Source organism: Camponotus vicinus, unplaced genomic scaffold (assembly GCF_025532165.1).
Source record: "Camponotus vicinus isolate PSW18456_S1 unplaced genomic scaffold, iyCamVici1.0 SCAF_1, whole genome shotgun sequence".
NCBI classification, from domain to species: Eukaryota; Metazoa; Arthropoda; class Insecta; order Hymenoptera; family Formicidae; genus Camponotus; species Camponotus vicinus.
The window spans coordinates 35,853,813-35,873,322 of record NW_028141945.1 but is presented as its reverse complement, the minus strand read 5'-3'; the positions used below and the strand labels follow the sequence as shown (position 1 = coordinate 35,873,322).

The 19,510-nt window shown below is 36.2% G+C and overlaps 3 protein-coding genes and 1 long non-coding RNA gene across 7 annotated transcripts; 2 read left to right on the top strand and 2 right to left on the bottom strand.

Annotated features, from left to right (window-relative positions):
* The first annotated feature begins 4 nt into the window (after positions 1–4).
* Ltl (leucine-rich repeat-containing larval translucida) lies at positions 5–15,408 on the top strand. 4 transcript variants are annotated; one of them, XM_083086738.1, is made up of 12 exons: positions 5–29; positions 829–1,170; positions 2,973–3,150; positions 3,654–3,828; positions 4,827–6,548; positions 8,309–8,477; positions 8,939–9,072; positions 9,504–9,765; positions 10,328–10,594; positions 10,701–10,943; positions 11,088–11,289; positions 13,159–15,408. In XM_083086738.1, the coding sequence occupies exons 5-12, from the start codon at positions 6,139–6,141 to the stop codon at positions 13,404–13,406; spliced, it is 1,935 nt and encodes a 644-aa protein (XP_082942864.1). In that variant the 5' UTR covers positions 5–29; positions 829–1,170; positions 2,973–3,150; positions 3,654–3,828; positions 4,827–6,138; the 3' UTR covers positions 13,407–15,408. The 4 variants fall into 4 exon arrangements, with proteins under 4 accessions (XP_082942864.1, XP_082942869.1, XP_082942853.1 ...); XM_083086743.1 differs by lacking the exon at positions 5–29 and adding an exon at positions 328–484 and having other exon boundaries at positions 2,973–3,130; XM_083086727.1 differs by lacking the exon at positions 5–29 and adding an exon at positions 328–484.
* A 370-nt stretch (positions 15,409–15,778) lies between these two features.
* On the bottom strand, positions 15,779–17,093 carry LOC145964249 (uncharacterized). The gene is made up of 4 exons (XM_083086779.1): positions 16,848–17,093; positions 16,473–16,694; positions 16,160–16,366; positions 15,779–16,075 (listed from the first exon to the last, which is right to left on the bottom strand). The coding sequence occupies exons 1-4, from the start codon at positions 17,002–17,004 to the stop codon at positions 15,933–15,935; spliced, it is 729 nt and encodes a 242-aa protein (XP_082942905.1). The 5' UTR covers positions 17,005–17,093; the 3' UTR covers positions 15,779–15,932.
* A 217-nt stretch (positions 17,094–17,310) lies between these two features.
* Positions 17,311–19,077, bottom strand: LOC145964243 (uncharacterized). The gene is made up of 4 exons (XM_083086764.1): positions 18,632–19,077; positions 18,035–18,549; positions 17,813–17,959; positions 17,311–17,673 (listed from the first exon to the last, which is right to left on the bottom strand). The coding sequence occupies exons 1-4, from the start codon at positions 18,790–18,792 to the stop codon at positions 17,471–17,473; spliced, it is 1,026 nt and encodes a 341-aa protein (XP_082942890.1). The 5' UTR covers positions 18,793–19,077; the 3' UTR covers positions 17,311–17,470.
* Positions 18,110–19,357, top strand: LOC145964274 (uncharacterized). The gene is made up of 3 exons (XR_014436396.1): positions 18,110–18,545; positions 18,623–18,901; positions 19,063–19,357. It is a non-coding gene; the product is annotated as an uncharacterized LOC145964274 (long non-coding RNA).
* The last annotated feature ends 153 nt before the right edge of the window (positions 19,358–19,510 follow it).

Sequence of the window (19,510 nt, the reverse complement as noted above, 5' to 3'; positions counted from 1 at the left end):
ACAGGTTAAAAGTTCATCTCTTTTCGCGCGTAAGTGTATTTATTGTACGTTCAATGAAAAAAAACGCAGAAAAGTGCTGTTTTTTGAAAAATCTGAAAATCAGTGTATTTATTAAGGACTTTAAGTTTTGCAGAGACAAGCCAATACTTTTGAAGTGATATTTTGCTCAAATTGTTTTATTATATTTGCCTAGTCAAGTCGATATTATATTTGTCGTACAACAAATTTTTTAAGCGTATTGATTGACTGCAAAATAGAAAATTTCTCGAGTCTCTAAAAATTTTCAATTTTGCAGTTAATCAATACGCTTAAAAAATTTGTCGTACGATTAGTGTAATATCAGTCTTGGTTGCTATCAAGCACGATATATTTGCGGGTTACAGATCTTGTGAAAACATTTCCTACAATACAATTGAGGATTTTCGGCGTATCTATTAATTTAAACTCTCATTCTTTTTTGATTTAGCTTCCTTAGGAAAAATAGGTACGTGTTGAAAATTTAAAAAACATTTTTTATTACACAACACAAATGTACACATGTAATCTGATAAAAGGTTAACTTATTTTTTTTCTTAGAAAAAATCAAATTAATTATTTAATTCTCAAAAAGATGATTTTGTCACCGTTTATATAGATTAATTTTTTCTGCACGAAAAAATATGCTGTTTTATACATGCAACAAAAACATTTTGCGATGCGCTTTTACGACAATTGCATTTGCATTCCATTCGAGGGCAGAACGTATGCACATCGGTGAAAAGGGAGGAGATCGCATGTGCACGGTGTATTCATAAAAGAATGTTAATGATGTTTTGATATCGTATGCAGGAAGTGAGGATACATATACGTCCTACATGTATCTCGTGATGGAGGCCTGTCCGGGGCACCCGGCGCCCCCGGCGCCTCGACGCGACGATGGACCGCGAAGCATGACGCCCCCCTCCCTTCGCCTACCCCCGGTTACCACGACGGTCGAGGCAATTCCGCTGTCTGTCCAGAAAGAAGACCCAATAAGAGCGATAAAAGTGAAAAATTCGGCCGGGATTTGGCCGTGGCCGCGGTGGAAAGGCACGAGAGATGGGGAGCCGATTTTAAATCCTACCGTAAACACACTCGTCACAGAGGCTCTCAACATTGTCGAAGCACCTTGACCGGATGGTTATCCCGATGGCAAGTACATATTCTTAAAGACGAAATCCTTTAATCACAGCATGCGTGAAAATGATACAGATGACACTAAAAAATCTTTTGCCTTTTGTTTCTCAATGTCTTATATAAAGTTTGTGATATTGTAAAGAATCAAAATGTGTTTAGACAAATTCTCTCTACTTCTCAATATTGTTTCTGGTATATGTATTCGATAATTGTTAGTCGAAACTTCAATTGTTCTGCGAATAACAAGGGTGAATAGTTTGAAATAGAGAAGAAGAATCTCTACAACAAGCGTTTCATCGTAGTCCAATTTAGAAGCGGAAAAAAGCTGGCCAAACTCGCGACACGGTGACGAGACGGCTTTAAATGACGCCTATCTAGATTTAGATCATCAGTATGCGTTTAACTTAATCTTCTCTCATACAGCTTCTTTTTTACCCTCTTCGGTCAACGCGTGGCGTCGTGTAAACATAACGAGTCAGAGAGAAAAAAAGGCCAGATGCTAGAGGCGTGAAAAAGCGAAGACAAACATCTTTCTTATAGGATACAATTTAGACACAACTGCAGCTCTCGAAAAATTAGTGGTATGAGTATTCTTTTAATAAAAATATATATAGAAAGGGAAAACAATAGAAGCCGTAGTTTAAATTCTTGTTAATTTTTAAAAGAACTTATTATACAGTTAAAATAAAAAATAACGTGTAACAGGTGGCGAATAATTGCATGCGAGAATTATGCAAATGTAATACAAATAAATGGAACGAATAGGAAAGGAAACAGAATAATGCTAAATGTTGTATACACAAATTTAGTTGTTTATTCTTTGCAATTGCACTACTGTACTCATTTAAAATTATTTAAAAAAAAAACGAAGAAGTAGAAAGAATGCGATCGAAAGGAACGGATATCTAGATCAACTTGTCGTCATGCAAAGAACAGTTTATTAATCGAGAACATACGAAATAAAATCTAATAGCGGATAAATTGTGAGTAAAAGCTCATATTCACACTTATGTCAAATCTTAATGTCTACGCCAAGCGATTATCTCCTCATATCACAATACAGCATGTAAAGTGCCTATCGTATATATACTTGAACGCGATACTCGTTCTGCTGCTTTTCTTACTCTGTCTCCACTCTCCAGCTGCTCCTTTCCTCCCACGTTTCTCGATAAGAAAAGAAAAAAAGCTTGCATGCATACCTTAAAGCTGTGTAATATACAGATGTAGATAAAGTACCGAAGATTTATCTATATCGATGTTGATTGTGAGAGAAAAAGAGAGAATTTACTATCACTTACAAATTCTTCTTACATGTGTAGGCAAATGTAAAAAAGATAATTATATAAATGTTGTCTTCAAATTTATGATATCAAATTAATTTATGATATTATATTAAATTGATAAGTTGATTTAATTGAATGAAACTTAGCTAGCTAGTAAATAGCTTGTGAGAATTTTATGTCATAAAATTGATATTAATAATCTAATAATAAAAAAGAAAAATATTAAAATAAAATTTGAAAGAATAAAAAAACAATGATTATAATTGATTATAATTGATTATAATTGATATATTCTGTATTTCGCGGCAGACAATAAAAAAATTTTACACTACATAAAAAAATTTTATTAATTGCTGAGAAAGATATGCTTGAAATATAAAGATTATTACTTTCATTTAATCTACATGAAATTATTTTCTAATTTAAATATATCGTTTTCTCCTTATTTTTTTATGTAAAATCGTTAAGCTTTTCACCACTTATGAGATATATACTACAGAGTATCTTTTAAAATAATATCGAAATATTTTACAGGGCTGTAAAAGGAGATCCTAATAATCATTTTGAGGTAGGGAATACGAGTTATCTCAGAAGCTGCCACATATCTGGATATTACCCTGGAACGCGCCTCATGCACGCTCATCGTATATTTTAAACGTGAGGCGGACACACGAATTGAAAGATCGGTTGCAGTTTAGTATTTTGAACTCCGGTAAGGTCATTAAACAGAGAGAGAGGGAGAGAGAGAAAAAGAGAAAGAGTCTGTGAGAGAGGCGAGAGCGCGCGACGCGGCGGCCGACGCGGCGGCCGCGTGTGCGTTGGCGCCAGGCCGCATTCTCGCATTCGTTAAACCGAGGGGCACGGAGTTAGGTCCCTCCGTCTTGTACCTCGTGCCTCGTGCCCTGCCCTGTCCTGCCTTGCCTTGTCTTGCCTGTTGGCCTGGTCTTTCTCGCTTGTATTGTGTCCTCCTCCCTTGCTCCCGTATTACTCTTTGCCCGCGACGTTAATAAGAGCGGTAACGGACAGCAACGAGACAAAGAGAAAATCTCTTCTCTCTCTCTCCCTCTCTCTCTTTTACATCGTTGTTTTTGAGACGGATAAATAAATAAATAAATAAATGAAGGTATATAAAAATTGTGAGAATCTCTCTCTTTCTTTTTCTTTTTCTCCTTTCGCTCGAGAAGTCTGTGAAAAATTAGCTGTTTTTGCCCACAGTTTGATGACCTTTATGCGACGGAGAGATTAGGCGAATTATAGGCTTCAGAGCAGAGATGGATGCCATGGGAGCCAATGTAGAATAGCTTAAAGAGGATATAAGGCGAGTCGAGGTGGCGCCAAGCTCAAGAATTTGTATGGCATACCTCACTGGCGAGTTACGGCATATAAATGGGTACGTAAATCATGCGCGTAAACAGCCACGTTATATAGATAGAGGCGTTTACTCGGATGACAAGCGACCCGTGAAGCGCCGCCGCCGCCGCATCGGCGAACTCATTAAGTAATCGATATTATTTTATGATGAACAGAGAAACCCTTGATAGAACACTTACGATCTCGGTACGGACACGCGTACTCTCGAGATCGCTCTTCTTACGACGCAAAGTTAGGATTTATCTCTCCAATTTGTAATGAGCGAAAGAGCGCAACATTTTTCTTGCGACTCTTTACATTCCATATAAAAAGCCCCGTTGTAATTTCGATCGATTATTATCTCGATTTCTGTATTTCAAAATAATTTCCGTGCTTATTTGTGACGATTAAAACGAATCCCTGACCGAGACGAGATAAATTTTTTCATATCGAGAATTTAACATGACATTACATATACCGGTTTCGGATCCCGAATAACGAAAAGGGAACGAAAGAAAGGTGTCGCGACAAAAGCTACCGGGCTACCTGAGGTACCCGGTGTTATAAATTGCTCGTTGAAATTCATTCGAGCGCAGAAGATAAGACATTCGGTCGAAGTATCCTCTATCCAGCCTCTAATAATAATTATCGTCGATGATGAATCGGTTGAGCCTAAATCCAACGAGATAACAATCAATTTTTCGATTGATTCCATTGAATTGACATTCCAGAAAAATTTCCATATCTTTCTCTCATGCCTGAGAAGATTCAATTTACGCGATTTATCAGCTCTCCAGCAAATATAATGAGAAAACAAAATTGTCTGAATAACATAATGTATTTTTTGAAGTTCCAGTAGTAATTTTTTGATATATAAGTCATTTTTTGTGTCAATTGTAATAAAAAATAATTGAAAGAAATTTGAGGCAAAAGTAGAACAAATCTATAATTTGTACTTTGATTATTCTCTTTCGCTTTGAATCCTTCAATTATAAAATTATAAAATAATTCTCTCTGATCTTTAATTTCTATGTACAGGGTATATTTGGACCAACGTATGATGGATTCGTCTTTTGCAACGGAGAGAGCGAGTGAAAAAAAGAGAGAGAGCACGAGAGAATTATCTATCTATAATATTTTCTTTCATGTCGTGCACCGTGCGAAGCACTTAAGCAAAAGGTCAAAAGTTATGAGTAATCGGTTCGTTTATCGGTGCAAACATATGTCTGTAGCGTGTGTGTACAGTGCGATAGACGACGAGAGGGAGAGGTTGATGAATCCTCCGTCGACGAAAACTTCTTCGTATCCATCGCGGTACATGAGTGAAAATGAAAGATATCCCTTCTCTTGACGAACAAAACTTCCGGAATAATGGGACAAATATAAAAAGAGAAGAAGTGTTGCGTGTCTAACGGGGACTGGATTTAAGTAAGTGCGGTAGCCGCGGCGAGGGAGTGTGAGAGTCAGGAACGTGCCGTGGGGCACGATAAAGGAGAGAACGACAGGGAGCAACGAGGCGAACAACAACGGGGAAGGAGGAACGAGAATACGCGTAGTACGGGGTGTAGTGGTGAGAGCTCAGAGGGAGAGCAACAGAGAGCCGGGCCAGGCCGAGCTGGGCTGTTCACTCATTCGCGAGCGACCGGTAGAAAAAGAAGATGAGCTCGTCGGTATACGTACGCACGTAACGTACGACGGAGGGAGTAGTAAGAAGAGTGAAGAAGAGCTCCGGAGGGAGACCCTCGCGCGGCGCCACGGTGGGTGCCGACGCGACGACTATAAGTAAGTCTCGCGCGGCGCGTCGCGGCTTAATGCTGCCGTTGCCGCGTCCGTGGCGCCAGGAGGAAGGTCCATTGGCGACGACGATAAGCTTCCTTTTCCCGGCCGGTCCTCGAAGACAACGAAGAAGAGAGAAAGAGGGAGGTGCGGTGAATTCATATTCCATAGAATGATGTGAACACAGCCACAGTGCAGATAACACGTGGCTGTCATTCGCTGCTGCTGCAACTACTGTGTCGGTTCCTCCTGCCAGTGTTGATCAGTGTTGATCGGCAGTGTGGCAGTGTCCAAACGCGGGATAATATCGCGGACAATTGCCAGTTTTCTGCGTTATACGAAATTGTATCAACGTTCGTGTCTTTTAATGAAAAACAATTATATGATTATTGTTGGAAAACTCATAAATATTGCGCGTATCGAGTGGCGCGAAGCAGGACGCTCTCTCTCTTGAAAGTGATTGCGCAGAAGTGGTGCGCGCGGTCACCAAGTTTCACGAATCTCACGGTCACGATATTTTTATCGCTATTTTCTCCGATCGCCCTGTAATTATACATTGTAATTAACCGGCAGCATGTCCGGCTTTCTCTATACGCTGCTGAGTCTCGCGGCCAGCGCGAGCCTCTATTGTGCTGTACGCCGCGAGATCAGCCCGTGCACCTGCCGACAGGAAGAGTTCCCCAGTTCCGCTAACAACCAGGCACAAACTGCAGCGGCAACTGTAGTCGCATCTACCGGCGGTACCGTCAACGCGAACAACAATGCCGGGGGTGGCAGTCATCACATTGGGGAACGTATCGAGGTAACGTGCGAGAAGATGAAGTCGTTCGATCAGCTGGCCGAGGCGTTGAGCGGCAAGTTCACCCCTGAACAGCAGATCACTCTGCGAGTGTCACACTCGAATCTGCGCGACATATCGCGCCATGACTTCAAGCAGCTGCGTATGTCCATCACCCGACTCGAGCTGAATCACGATCATCTGGGGTGAGTGCGATATATTGCGCGTCACTGATCTCGCGTGACGAAATGATTTTCGTCTGTCTCTCGAAAAACCGCGCGACGCGGATTTTGAATGATAAACTTGATAAGAGTACTTGTCGAAGTCGATGAAAACGAAGAGAATTGTAGGGGCTACGATAACTGATACTGCTTATCAGTCACGGTTACTACACGACGTACACAATTGCGTGCGCATAGAGATAAGTACGATATAGTTCTGATCGTCTATTCCTCGAAACATTATCTAAGCAGCTTATCTCTCCCTCATCAACATCCTTTTATCGACGTAATGTTTTATTATTTCTATTTTTCTGAACGTTAAAAATTAGGATTTTACTTGATTGATTATTTAATATTAGTTATATAATTTTTAAAAAAGAAAGTTTGATGGAATTAATTACTAAATAGATTTATGTAAAAATTTCGCAGAATCACAGAGATCGATTGAAAAATGCCGACGATACAAAACAGAGTAAATCGCAAACGACAGCGAAATGACAAAGTCCTGCGGTACACATCTGTCATTCTCGTGCTCTCCGTTTGTAAGTGTGCCACACTTACAATATAACCGGCCAGTATCTTTGCAAAAGGTCATCGTCTGCTATTGCGGACATTGAATGGAGACATTTGTGTATGTATAACAAAGAAGCGATCTTAATTCCCGCAACGAGCATTTGTGAAGACGTTCGCGGCGCCATTGCGTTTGAATCGACGCTTGAACTTTCTTCGAAACGTATTTGCTGGAAAAGCAATCATATATTCGATAAAGTCATTCTTGAAATCTTATTATTGATCATCGAGCTTAATGTTAATCCGACCGTTTTATATTGTTTAAGTAATAGTTAAATTGTAATTAGATTCCCACATAAAATGATACATATGTGCGACAGCGACTTCGTATCTGGATATCGTATCTCTCGTAAGAATATTTTTTTATTCTGTCTGACATTATTAAATAACAAGCGGTTCGCGAATGAAATTTTGCAATTCGCATTTTGACAACCGCGTCTCATGACGCGATGACGTTAAACATTGTCGCATACATAGCGGAAGGAGAGGATATCGTTACATAATAATTCTGTCATAGAGATGATGAACGAACGCGATACGCGTCTCGATATTTTGACGAATTCGTTCTCGGTCAATTGTAAGTTTTCGCCTCTGTATCATTATTTTTCATCGAAATCACGCGTGCGATGACTGTGTCGTTTTTTACGAGTGACACAAAGGACGAGTCACCGGTCTTCCTTGATGATCTTGTCGTACATATCCCGCTCGACGAGGTGAAGAACAAACGACGGTCCTTGAAGACTGTATGTCTTTCTTTAGGAACACCAAGAAGTATCCTCGCGAAACAGGAGAAACGGGACGTAAGAATGAAGTCTTAATCGTGCCTGACCTCTTCGCGCGCGAGTTATCGAGAGTTGTTTATCGTCGTGGAATAATTAAATAACGAATCGCAGTGTACGAGCCGATACTAAGTGTATAATCGAATACGATAACGTCTGGCGCGTCACCACTTTTTCAGGATTCCTATTAGATCGATTCGCTCCAATCATATATTACTATATAAACAAATGATAAGTGATGTAGTAATAGAGAAAAAAAATATATGAAATGTACTACTGCTCAATAGCATTTAAAAAAAGAATCTTTCAAAGAAAACATTCGCGAGCACTCGTTATTGCATAACGCTTGTATCGTTTCCTTAAAGTCAAGGGACATGCGTATGATATCATTTGCAGGGTCTTGGATGGTGATGTTTTTGCCGGTCTGGGTCGGACGCAGTACTTGAGTCTCGCGGACAACGAAGTACCATCGATACCGAGGCACATCCTGTCGCATCTCTCGCTGCTGAGGACTCTGGATCTTAGTAGGAATCGGATAAGCCGTATCGATTCGGATGACTTCAAGGTGAGTATATTGGTGAGGATTAGATTAGATTTAGCTTATGCGATCGTACATATATCTATAGAACTCACGTGTGCGAGATATCGTGAAAAAGAGATCGGAAAACGAAATCGCAAACTCATCAATGCGATAGGATATAAGACACGATGATCACACGTGACCAGTGCATAAAAAGTTGATTGATTATTGTGATTATTAATGTCAAACTTTTCGAGCAGATCAGGAAGAGAATTTCGCGTTTTTTTAGTTCGCAACGAATAATAAAATTTGTGTATTAACTTTCCAGCGTATTATTATAATTATGAAGACAATTGAGTGCTAACTAGATTTTAAGAATAATACTTCTAGAAAATGCATTATTAGAAAAAGAGAGAATAAAATTGTAAGATTCAATAGAAGAGAGAAGAAACTTAATTCATATATTTGATAAAGGTTGCAATTTTGTGCTATTCTTTCTGTTCTAGTATAATCCGACGCTTCAGCACTTGGCCATGGCCGGAAATGCAATCTCCGAGATGACCCCGGGTTCGCTGCCGCCTCTAGTCAAGCACTTGCACGTCGGCAGAAATCATCTGAATAGTCTGAATCATACTCTAAGGTACGATCGACTCATGCTTTTTCGGTAGGTAAGAAAGAAGAATATTACGAATGCCGCGAAAGTACAATTCAATCTTTTATCAAGAATGATACGAAATTAATGAGAGCTGCAATATATGGTTCAAATATAATTTCCATTCATTTATGATCTTTGAAAGTTGCATTTGCATTAGAAGCTACTGCAGCGTCTTGTTCCCATCCTGTTTACTATCATTTAATCATATTAAGTCTCTTATCTAATTCATTTTGTTATTATCAAGCTGACAAGCGCGAATTGCTGATTAAAGAAAATTCCGTGCATGGACTATTGATCGGTGACGACCTTTAAAATCATGTGGTCGAGAATGTTTGATGATTCACAGCGCGTCGAATATGTAAAACAGGATTCCTTGGACGATTTAGCCATATGTGTCCCATTTGTTTGCTTCGCAGGGATCTAAATCAACTCGAGTGGTTGCTCATTAATTCTAACGAGCTCACGTCACTCGATGGCGAGCTACCGTCGTCCGGCCACAATCTCAAGATGCTTTACGCCGTGGATAATAGATTGACGCATCTGCCGGCCGAATTCCGATACCTCCATCGTCTGGAGACTCTCTTCCTCCAACACAACAAGATCCGAAATCTTGACGGCACTCTGCAGAAAGCCAGACGTTTGAAGTTCCTAGAACTCTCGTACAACGAGCTACAAGAGGTATTTGACCATACATTTATGTCACACGAAATTCTTCTTGAATTTCGTCTTGAATCATATATAATCTGATGTTATAGCGCACGAACGAGCGTTTTAGAATATTTAAGTAATATTTTCACACACACATGGAACAAAATTTAATTTTTTTTAAATTACCGAAAATTGGCGTTTTTTGTAGATAAATAAATTTTTTTTGTAAAAAAAGATTTTAGGAAAAAATAAAAATATGAATCTGCGGAATTGCGGCTCGCATGTGCGCTCAATATTACGTTTCAACGCGGCGGAGATGTCGAGATGTTCGTTCGTGCTAAAGCGCGCCATTGAGTCAATTACGTATACGTAACGTAATTATTGCTGTCTTCCGCCTAGTGGAAAGATTTCAAGCCATCTTCAAAAGAAACGAATGAACAAATAGACAACAACTTTTTTATTCGATTGTGTCGCGTTCAATTAGATCGAACTCGATACTCGAATTGCAAACAAATTGATTAATTACACGAAAATTACATCATGGAAACTATAATATAATAGAGACTAAAGAAATGTTTGATTTGTGCTTTAGTTGAACGAGAACGATTTCATAGAAGCCGAGATGCTGGAGGATCTCGAGCTCGGGCACAACTCTCTCAAATCCCTGGGTGGTGCAGATGGCGACGGGAATGGTAGTAGCGCCCTTTATCCTCTTAGATCGTTAAAATGCTTGAATTTGACACACAACGAGCTTCGCGAATTCTCCCTGGCTTCCTTGCGCGGTTTGCGCGAGCTCAGGCTACTCGATCTGTCAAACAATCGCATCGCCAGATTGCACAGAGGAAGACCCTCCTCCGAGGTAAATACTTATCAATGTCATCGTAAACATATAAAGTATTCTTGTTATCGATATTGGCCGAGTTGATCCAATGAGAAACGATTAAATCAATTGGCGATGTTTATAGAATCTAGTGGAGGAGGATGAAGAGATCGCGGGTGGCAATATTCAGGATCTGCGTCTTCAGCATAACGAGTTGCGCGGCCTGGACAGCTCCTTGTTCCTAGGCATGAAGGAACTGCAAAGGCTCAATCTCAGTCACAATGCGCTGGGTCCCACAATCGGGCCGCGCAATCTACGTGGTCTCGATGGGCTTCGCGTGCTCGATATCTCGCACAATCAACTCACCACTCTTGAAGATACATCAGATGTAAACAAAAAGAAAAAACGATATCGAGTCTTCTTTTCTGTCTTTCTTTTTTCTCTCTCTTTCTCTATTTTGCTTCTTTCTTTTTGTCGGTCGATATTGGATATCATATAATTAAAAGGTACTGATGTGATGATTATTATTTAGACGTGGCTGCCGTCCTTGGAGGAATTGAATGCATCACATAATCGTCTAGTCACACTGTCCGGCCGAGATTTTCGCGGTTTTCCGGTGCTCTGTTGGGCCGACGTCAGCATGAATCAAATACGTACTCTTATGCCAGAGCTAGTAGCTAATACGCGATGCACGATTCACGGGGTACCCGATGTGCTACGCATATATCTTCAAGGTGAGTTTATATTAAACTCTGTCTCTCTCTCTAAGCGTCTCTCTTCGCCTCCTTTCAGTATCACATTTAACGCTTTCATTACACAAATCCCTATATTCATGAGCATAACATATTATTTATAACAGCGTTATATAATAGTGTAGAGAATGTTAAAGGTAAAGTTAAACAACATCGTGTTGTATTTAAAATTTCTTACATTCATTTAAAAAAGCTGCTTCCATCTCTTTTCAAAATATTTATTTTATTAAAATCGATAGTAGCTGGCAGATATAATTTTGATACTGATGAGAAAAAGAAGAACAAATATGCAGTGTTGTATATCATATATATCTGTCTGGTATAAGAGAGATTTGTCACAGACGAATAGTAATTGAATTAACTGTAAGTAGATGAGAGTAGTAAACGAGACTCTGATTTCTATAGAGAAATCTCCGTTCAGAGATAGCACTACATTAATATTGTATTGTAGCAAATTCTAATGTCTCAAACAAATAGCTAATTTTTGAACTTATGCAATTATTTGTATAGATTTTTAATTATCCCATGTCACACAAACACAACATATATACATCCATCCATCCATCCATCCATCCATCCATCCATCCATCCATCCATCCATCCATCCATCCATCCATCCATCCATCCATCCATCCATCCATCCATCCATCCATCCATACATGCATGCATGCATGCATGCATGCATGCATGCATGCATGCATGCATGCATGCATGCATACATACATACATACATACATACATACATACATACATACATACATACATACATACATACATACATACATACATACATACATACATACATACATACATACATATATATATATATATAGTTTTTTAAAAGATTTTTTTAGTCATAAATTCTATTAAATTTCAACAATTGCAATTTGTTTACTAAGAGAACAATGTTTTATACTTTTATTTCTTTTTTTACAATGAATTTTTCCTGCTCAATATTACTTACTAATAGTGTACAATTAAATTTAATTAGATTGTTAGGCATTAATAGACATTAATTGAAGAAAACAGAAGAATATGTGACGCATACGGTAATTAATAAATATCACTTGTAAAATCTAAGATCAAGCAAACAGAAGAAGAATGAGGAAAGAAAGAGAGAATGAGAAAGAAAGGAAGGGACAGAAGAGAGTGGCGTGAACTGAGTGAACAGAAAATAAATTACTGATAATGGCTTGGCTTCGTTTGACTCCTGAGGCATATATTATTTGTTACAACGGTTACATTTCTTGCGATAACCCCCGCTGCGGCGCCATCTCGAATTATTTATTGTATACCGGCGCCTGCTCGTGTTATTGTTAATATATCGTTTCTTTTTGCGGCCATGCTATCGTGTCCAATCCCAATTATCTCTAGTCTGGTCTTAGTTTTCATTAAACACTTTCTTTTTCCTTTTCATAGGTTTGCATTGAGAAAATTATAGAAATATGTAGTGAAAAAAATTGTCAAAATTGTTGATTCATATTTCGCCGTTTTCTTTCTCTCTCTTTCTCTTTTCTGTTAATGAATAATACTACGGCTGGGCTAATCTTGTTATCACAGCTGGCGCCACTTCGTCAATAATCAGGCGTCTTTACGAGATAATTTTTTTTTAATTACGTTAATTTATGATCAAAATAATGGCTCTTGAATTTAAGGGAGAGTAATGCGAGATACAGTAACGCATACAAGAGTCAGATACAAGAAATGAAAAATCAAATGTATCGTGTTACAGACGTGTCTCACATGTATAGATTTCTCATTTCTTGTATCTTATTGTTCCATTTCACACTTGTGTGTGTGCTTTTTATCTCACTCTCTTTCATACACATAAACATACTTTGTTGTTCGCAGATAATCCCGTGCTGTGCGACGCCGGTCTAGCCGATTTGACCGTCGCGCTTGAGGTAAATCATGCTAAAGTTTACGGGGTCGGCAGTGATTGCCCATCCACGACGACGTTGGCACCGCCGATGGCGATCGAATTGACGTCGGCACTGCCATCGGAACCGCTGCCGCTGTTGCTGGGCCGCGTTGAGCTCGCAGCTGCTACAGCGGCTGCCTCCGGCGGCAACGTATCCTTCGCTGCCACCCTTGAATAAGAAGGCTGCATCGCCGCATGGTGCATGATGGCTATACGAAAATAATACTCGCGCGAGCATCCATATCCAGTATGGTGAGAAGGAAAGAGATAAAAAAAGATAAAGGAAAGGGACGGGAAGGGATGAAAGGAGAAAGATCAGTATAGAGAAAATATTGCGCGATATCAGAAAAAATTGCGCGACAATTCGTTGGACGTTGTCTTCGTTGGAGGAGGAAAGAAGAAAGACTACCAAAGTAGACGAGCAGAATTCGATCGTCGAAAACGGATATGCCGTCTTTAGATATCCACAGTAGTGCAGTAAATGTAGTGGATTCAACGATATTTCAAGCGCTCTCTGTAACTTTCGTTTTCTCTGCGATTTTGAGGGCACGATGTGTTTGTGTATCTATCTACGTATGCGTGTGTATAGATGGAGATGTTGCGATTGACGATTTTTTATACAATCGCCGAAGGAAACATCTTTTCTAATCATCATCAATTCCGAGATAGATTCATACAGCTCCGATACGCTTAAGACAATCTTGGATGTATAATAATATCAGTTGGATATCGAGACAATAATGTGAGAATCATGTTTATCCAATATCGGAGTATAATTCCGAAATGATACGGAAAAATTAAAAATATAACGGAAGTCACCATCGTTATATAAAAGTCGAATGAACATGGAATTGTACGATTGCGTACAAAAGAATCGTTACTTTTCCATTCCGCAATAGATGAAATTCTTACATTGTAAATAGTTTGTAACAGCGAAAGTTCCATTCGCGTATAACAGTAAGTCGTCTTTAATTTAGCATTCCTTTTTGTCGAAGTTGAGTATGAAATATATAGAGAATGGCTAATAACATATTCGTATATGAACGAAGCATCATTTCTCATTCACGAATTCTATTTTTGGCATCAATTTGCGATACATTTTCATAGCCTTAGAGCGGTTTATTTTGAATTTAGAACATAAAACATTTTTGACAAATTCACGTTCATATGTTTGATGATATAACATAGTTGAACATTATTTCAAAAAAAGAATATCTCAAATATCCGTATATCCGAGTATCTTGCACGTGATGGAGATACGCTAATCATTGCTTTCAAATACTAGGTTTAGATTTTCGATATTCACATAGCAGAATCAACGATCCGAGTGGAGGAAAACAGCCGCAGCTTCTACAACGTAATAAACAAGACTTCGGTCTTCAATCGAATTTCTCGATGATCATGTGCATGCGAATGAATTCTCGACAGGTCAATGGAGCAAATGAAATCTGTTAACTGTCCCACCGACATGAGCAGATTGGCAGTGGGCGATCAATTGACTCTTTCGTTAATTCGTGCCAATAGGGGCGAATTGTTATCAACGTGCTTCCACGCATACATAATATATCAGTTTATCCGCAGTATATCCATGATGTTCAACTATTTTACATGCGCGCGTACATAGTATTAAAATAAATATAGCATATATAAAATATTAGTTTGTATAATATTTTACGACAGAAAGTGCCGCGGAAAAGGAATTTCCTGCCAAAATTAATGTGACAATTAAATGTATTATAAATTGAAAAATTTAGAATTTTGCATTATATATTATAATTAATATAGAAACATAACATCATAAATTGCATAAAAATTCGAAGAATGTATAAAAAATATCCACGCAAAATGCATTATCTCGAATTGAGATCGAAACATTAACTTTACTATAAATTTAAACGGAAAAATTTCTTCCCTAGATTCTTATAACACATCACAGAAGGTAGCTGACTGGTAGCTTAATTAATTAAAAAACTCGGAATCAAAAAATAATTTATCTCTGTTATTTTGTATATTTCAATGAAATTTGCATCAATTTAGAAAGACATCGCAAAAATTGAAATGATTGATAAAGTATTACAGTGAGCAAATGTTGCATAACATCTGTCTAATCTAGATTATGTACAAGTATTTGCACGTATAAAATACTGCTAAGTGATTAAAAATATATATTGTAGACTAAATTCAAGATATATACTGATTTAAAATTATAAATGAATTTTCTCGCGATGTCTGTGAAATGATGCAGTATTATATGTATATGTATATATATCTATATATATGTATATAGGTATATTATATAGGTATATTATATATATGTATATAGGTACCATTTATATACATATGTATATATATATATATATATCTATACCTATAAAATGACAAAGTAGAGAGACTTGTTTATATATTTAGCATCTAAGTTATTTATCCGCATTGATTTGCATTTTTTTCCAATATTTTTTGCTTAAATCTCAGAAACATTGCAAGAAACATTACAAGAATTTTTGTAACAATTTAATAAAAATTGAAGGGAAAATAAAAAAAAGATTGATGTAATACTAAAATATCTGTATAATTGAATAAACATTTAAACAGATCTTTATTTTAATAAGAGTCATATTGCTAGAAGAAATAGAATAAAAATATGTTGTTTTATATAAAATATGCTATTCTAGGAATTTTCATAAATAATTTTTTTTTCAACATTTTATATGTAATATTTTAGAAATATACTTCGTATCTCATATAAGAACAAAGTAATGTCCAATACTTTGAATTGTTCGGAAAAGTTTTCTATGCTGCTTAGCTCATTAAAATATTCTTTCTTTAATTTTGGTTCAATACGTTCAACTGAAAATATTATACAAACAACTCAGTATTATTAATTCATTACATTTGTTTCATTTTAAATTTATATTTAAGAATATTACATACCTTTCCAGCAGTTACTACTGTGTGATAATTGAACGAAATATTTATCCTTTGTATTTTTATTATGTATAAAAAAGGCAACTTTTATGTATTGATGATCTTTTTCCTCTTCAAGACTTATATGCATGTCCAAGCGTACTTTGTACATGTTATATGTTCGCTTAATAGCATCCCATTGTAGACATTTTTTATTTCTTGTTTCTTCAATCTCTGGAAAAACATATATATGCTTAAGAAAAAATAATAGATTTTCAAGATAAAAAACCATATAATATTGAACTTACAGATTTTGATTCAAGTAGATAAATATACTCACCCAGCTCTAAGTCCAATATCTCAGAAGATAATGCATTTTTTTGCTTTTTTGCCTCTTCCAATTCATTCTTTACACTATCTTGTGACTTTATTACATTAGAAATCTTTTTATCTATTACTTCTTCTTGCAACGTGATAGCATCTATGTCAGATATTATTGTATCAATCTTCTGTTGCAGCTCTGCTATCTTTGTAGTATTGACAGACTTCTTGTTACTGCAATCTACATAATATAAAACATAAGATTTTCATATTTATATGATTTATGAACAACTTATTGTTAAACTAATAAATATATTAATAAGTATAATAGTATGTGAGCTTTTTCATCGATAGTCTTTGATAATTTTGTAAAAATACATAACAATGACTGTACCTTTCTCGTAAATGAGTCTTTTCTCGATTTGGGCGGCGACATTTAATCGAAAGTTCCGAAAGAACAATTCCAATTCTCCTAAAAGTGAATTTCCATGGTCGTCATTTTCCAATACTAAAGAGAAATCTGAGATCGGCCACTTTGCTTTAATGGGCATATTGTCCTGACGCCTGAGAAAGTTTAGAAAACATTTTGTACAGCAGTCATAGCAGTGATATCAACATTGCGCTTTAAATATCACTAGAAGAGAGTTCCGAGTCGATAAAAACGGACACCATAAATGTAGAGAGAAACTTGAGAATGCTATACCGACTTTTATTGTTGCTAATATTTATTTATGTTCATATATGTCTTACATACAGATTGTCATACAACATACATAACAAAACAATAGAGGAATGCAAATAATAAAATTATATATACATAAATAGTAAAATTATTTTGCGTACAATATTAGATTTTTAATAATTTTCTTATTTATTACAATACTAGATTTGTATCCAGGTTATATTTGCAGATTTGCAATAAATATAATGAAAAAATATAAAAATCAAAAGTTTTAATATCTATAGTTAATAAAATGTCATGTTAATGTTTAATTTATATATTTTATTATTTTTAATTTATATCTCCTTCCAACATGATACTTCCACTAGTTCCATAGATCCATCATCAGTTAAAGTCAATACCTGTTTTTTGTTTTTTATTTCCATTTCTTGCACAGGATTTGATTCTAAACTTCTTTTCATATTCCTTGAAATGTCAATATCAACCATATTTACTGATTGCGAAATAGACATTGACTGCTCAGAAGATGTTGGATTATCTTTTAAAATAGAAATATTGTATTAAACATATATTTATTAACAATAATTTATCATTCTACTAATAATAAACTATTTACTGATATTTTACTAAAAATAAACTACTTACTGATAATATTTTACTAAAAATAAACTACTTACTGTCTGGTAGTATACTGGAAATATATAAAGGATCAGAACTTGATAAACCTATCAATGGCAGTTGTGTAGTTTGGATAAATGGCAAAGTTGGTTGTAATGTATTTTCCAAAAGTAATGTCTTCATTGAATCATTCTTATCAGAATTATCTAAAACACGAATCAATAGCATCATAATAATTAAGAAAACAGGTGTTCCATTAATAATTTTTCTTCATATCCAACCTTTCTCATTTTCTTTGTTTTCTGATTTATTTGTTTTGGTACAACTATGTCTTATATCCTCTCTCTGATTCTCAGAAATATATAATCCACATTTATCACAGAATTCTCTTTGCTTGGTGTGATCTCTCAGATGACACATCTTGAAAGAATTGGGATGTGTAGTATATTTACACTTGTCACATTGCAACCATGAGTGAGAGTTTTTCTGTATCTTAGTATCTTCCGAGTATATACTATTCTTTCTCTCTTCTGTTTCTAGGTCAACCTTGTTCTGTTTACTGCAATAATTGACCATATCTTTTGTACTGGATTTTGTGATCTGTGGTGGCTGACACGATTTTGGCTTGTCGCCACCACCTCGGAGCTCCCCATCTTCCAGAGAATATTTCTCTTCTAAAAATTGTAAGACATGATCGCGAATGTTACGCATTTCCATCTCCATCCCATCAAGATGATTAATAAGAATGGCGCAACTTCGACAAATTACATCGTCCTCGGATATCACAACCATGTATCTATGAGAAAAAAATAACTTCTTTTATAATATTTCGTTATTTTGTAGAATAATTATGACTGTTAATAATGCAGATTTATCACCTCTCGCCAACCAATTCCCCAAGTTTCTCGATTACCCTGCTGTTTGAATGTTGTGTCCTGCATGTAGCCAAGGCATAAAAACGGCCCTGAATTTCGGCGTCGCAGACGAAACATCGTGACGCCTCTTTTGTAGTGACATCAGTATTACCAGTTCCATCCATGACTTTGGAAATATATGCAAATGATTCGCGATAACGATGTTTTTATTATTACAATTATAACGTGTCCGCTTGAAAATCCAACTGTCGCGGGTATATCGTAAGAGTCTTGGTAGGTTAGACTAGGTTACGGTAAAGTTAGGTTGTAGCACACGAGGGAAAATTAGATAAAATTAATCTTTGTTAATTACAAGATTTAAATGTTTAAAAAAGATGATTTATTATAAATTATTATATGTATATTTTTAACATAAAACTGTTGTTTTATCACAGGTTTCTTTGGAATATCAATGCCGAACCGAAAAAAATGAATAAAAAATTTTTAAAAATATATATATAAGAAAGAAAACACAGGAAACATATACAAAATCTTTAAAGATGGAAAAAAATATAACTTTTTATATATTTCACTTATTTAAGAAGAAAAAGAACAGATATATTTTTTAAAATAAGAGAGAGAGAGAGAGAGAGAGAGAGATTATATGCGCGATTAAAAATTTTTTTAATAAAATTGTTGGATTTGTGACGGTCTAAAATTTTTTGTTATCAAAGATAATTTTTTTAAGACAGAGAGAAAGAGGGATGTTTTTATTTACATCAAACTCTTTAATTAAATGCATTTATGAATTATAATCGAAAGATGCATTAAATATAAAACTAGAATAAAACTTTTGTTTAATAAATAATTATATTTTGTCTGAGCTTATTTTATATTTTTATG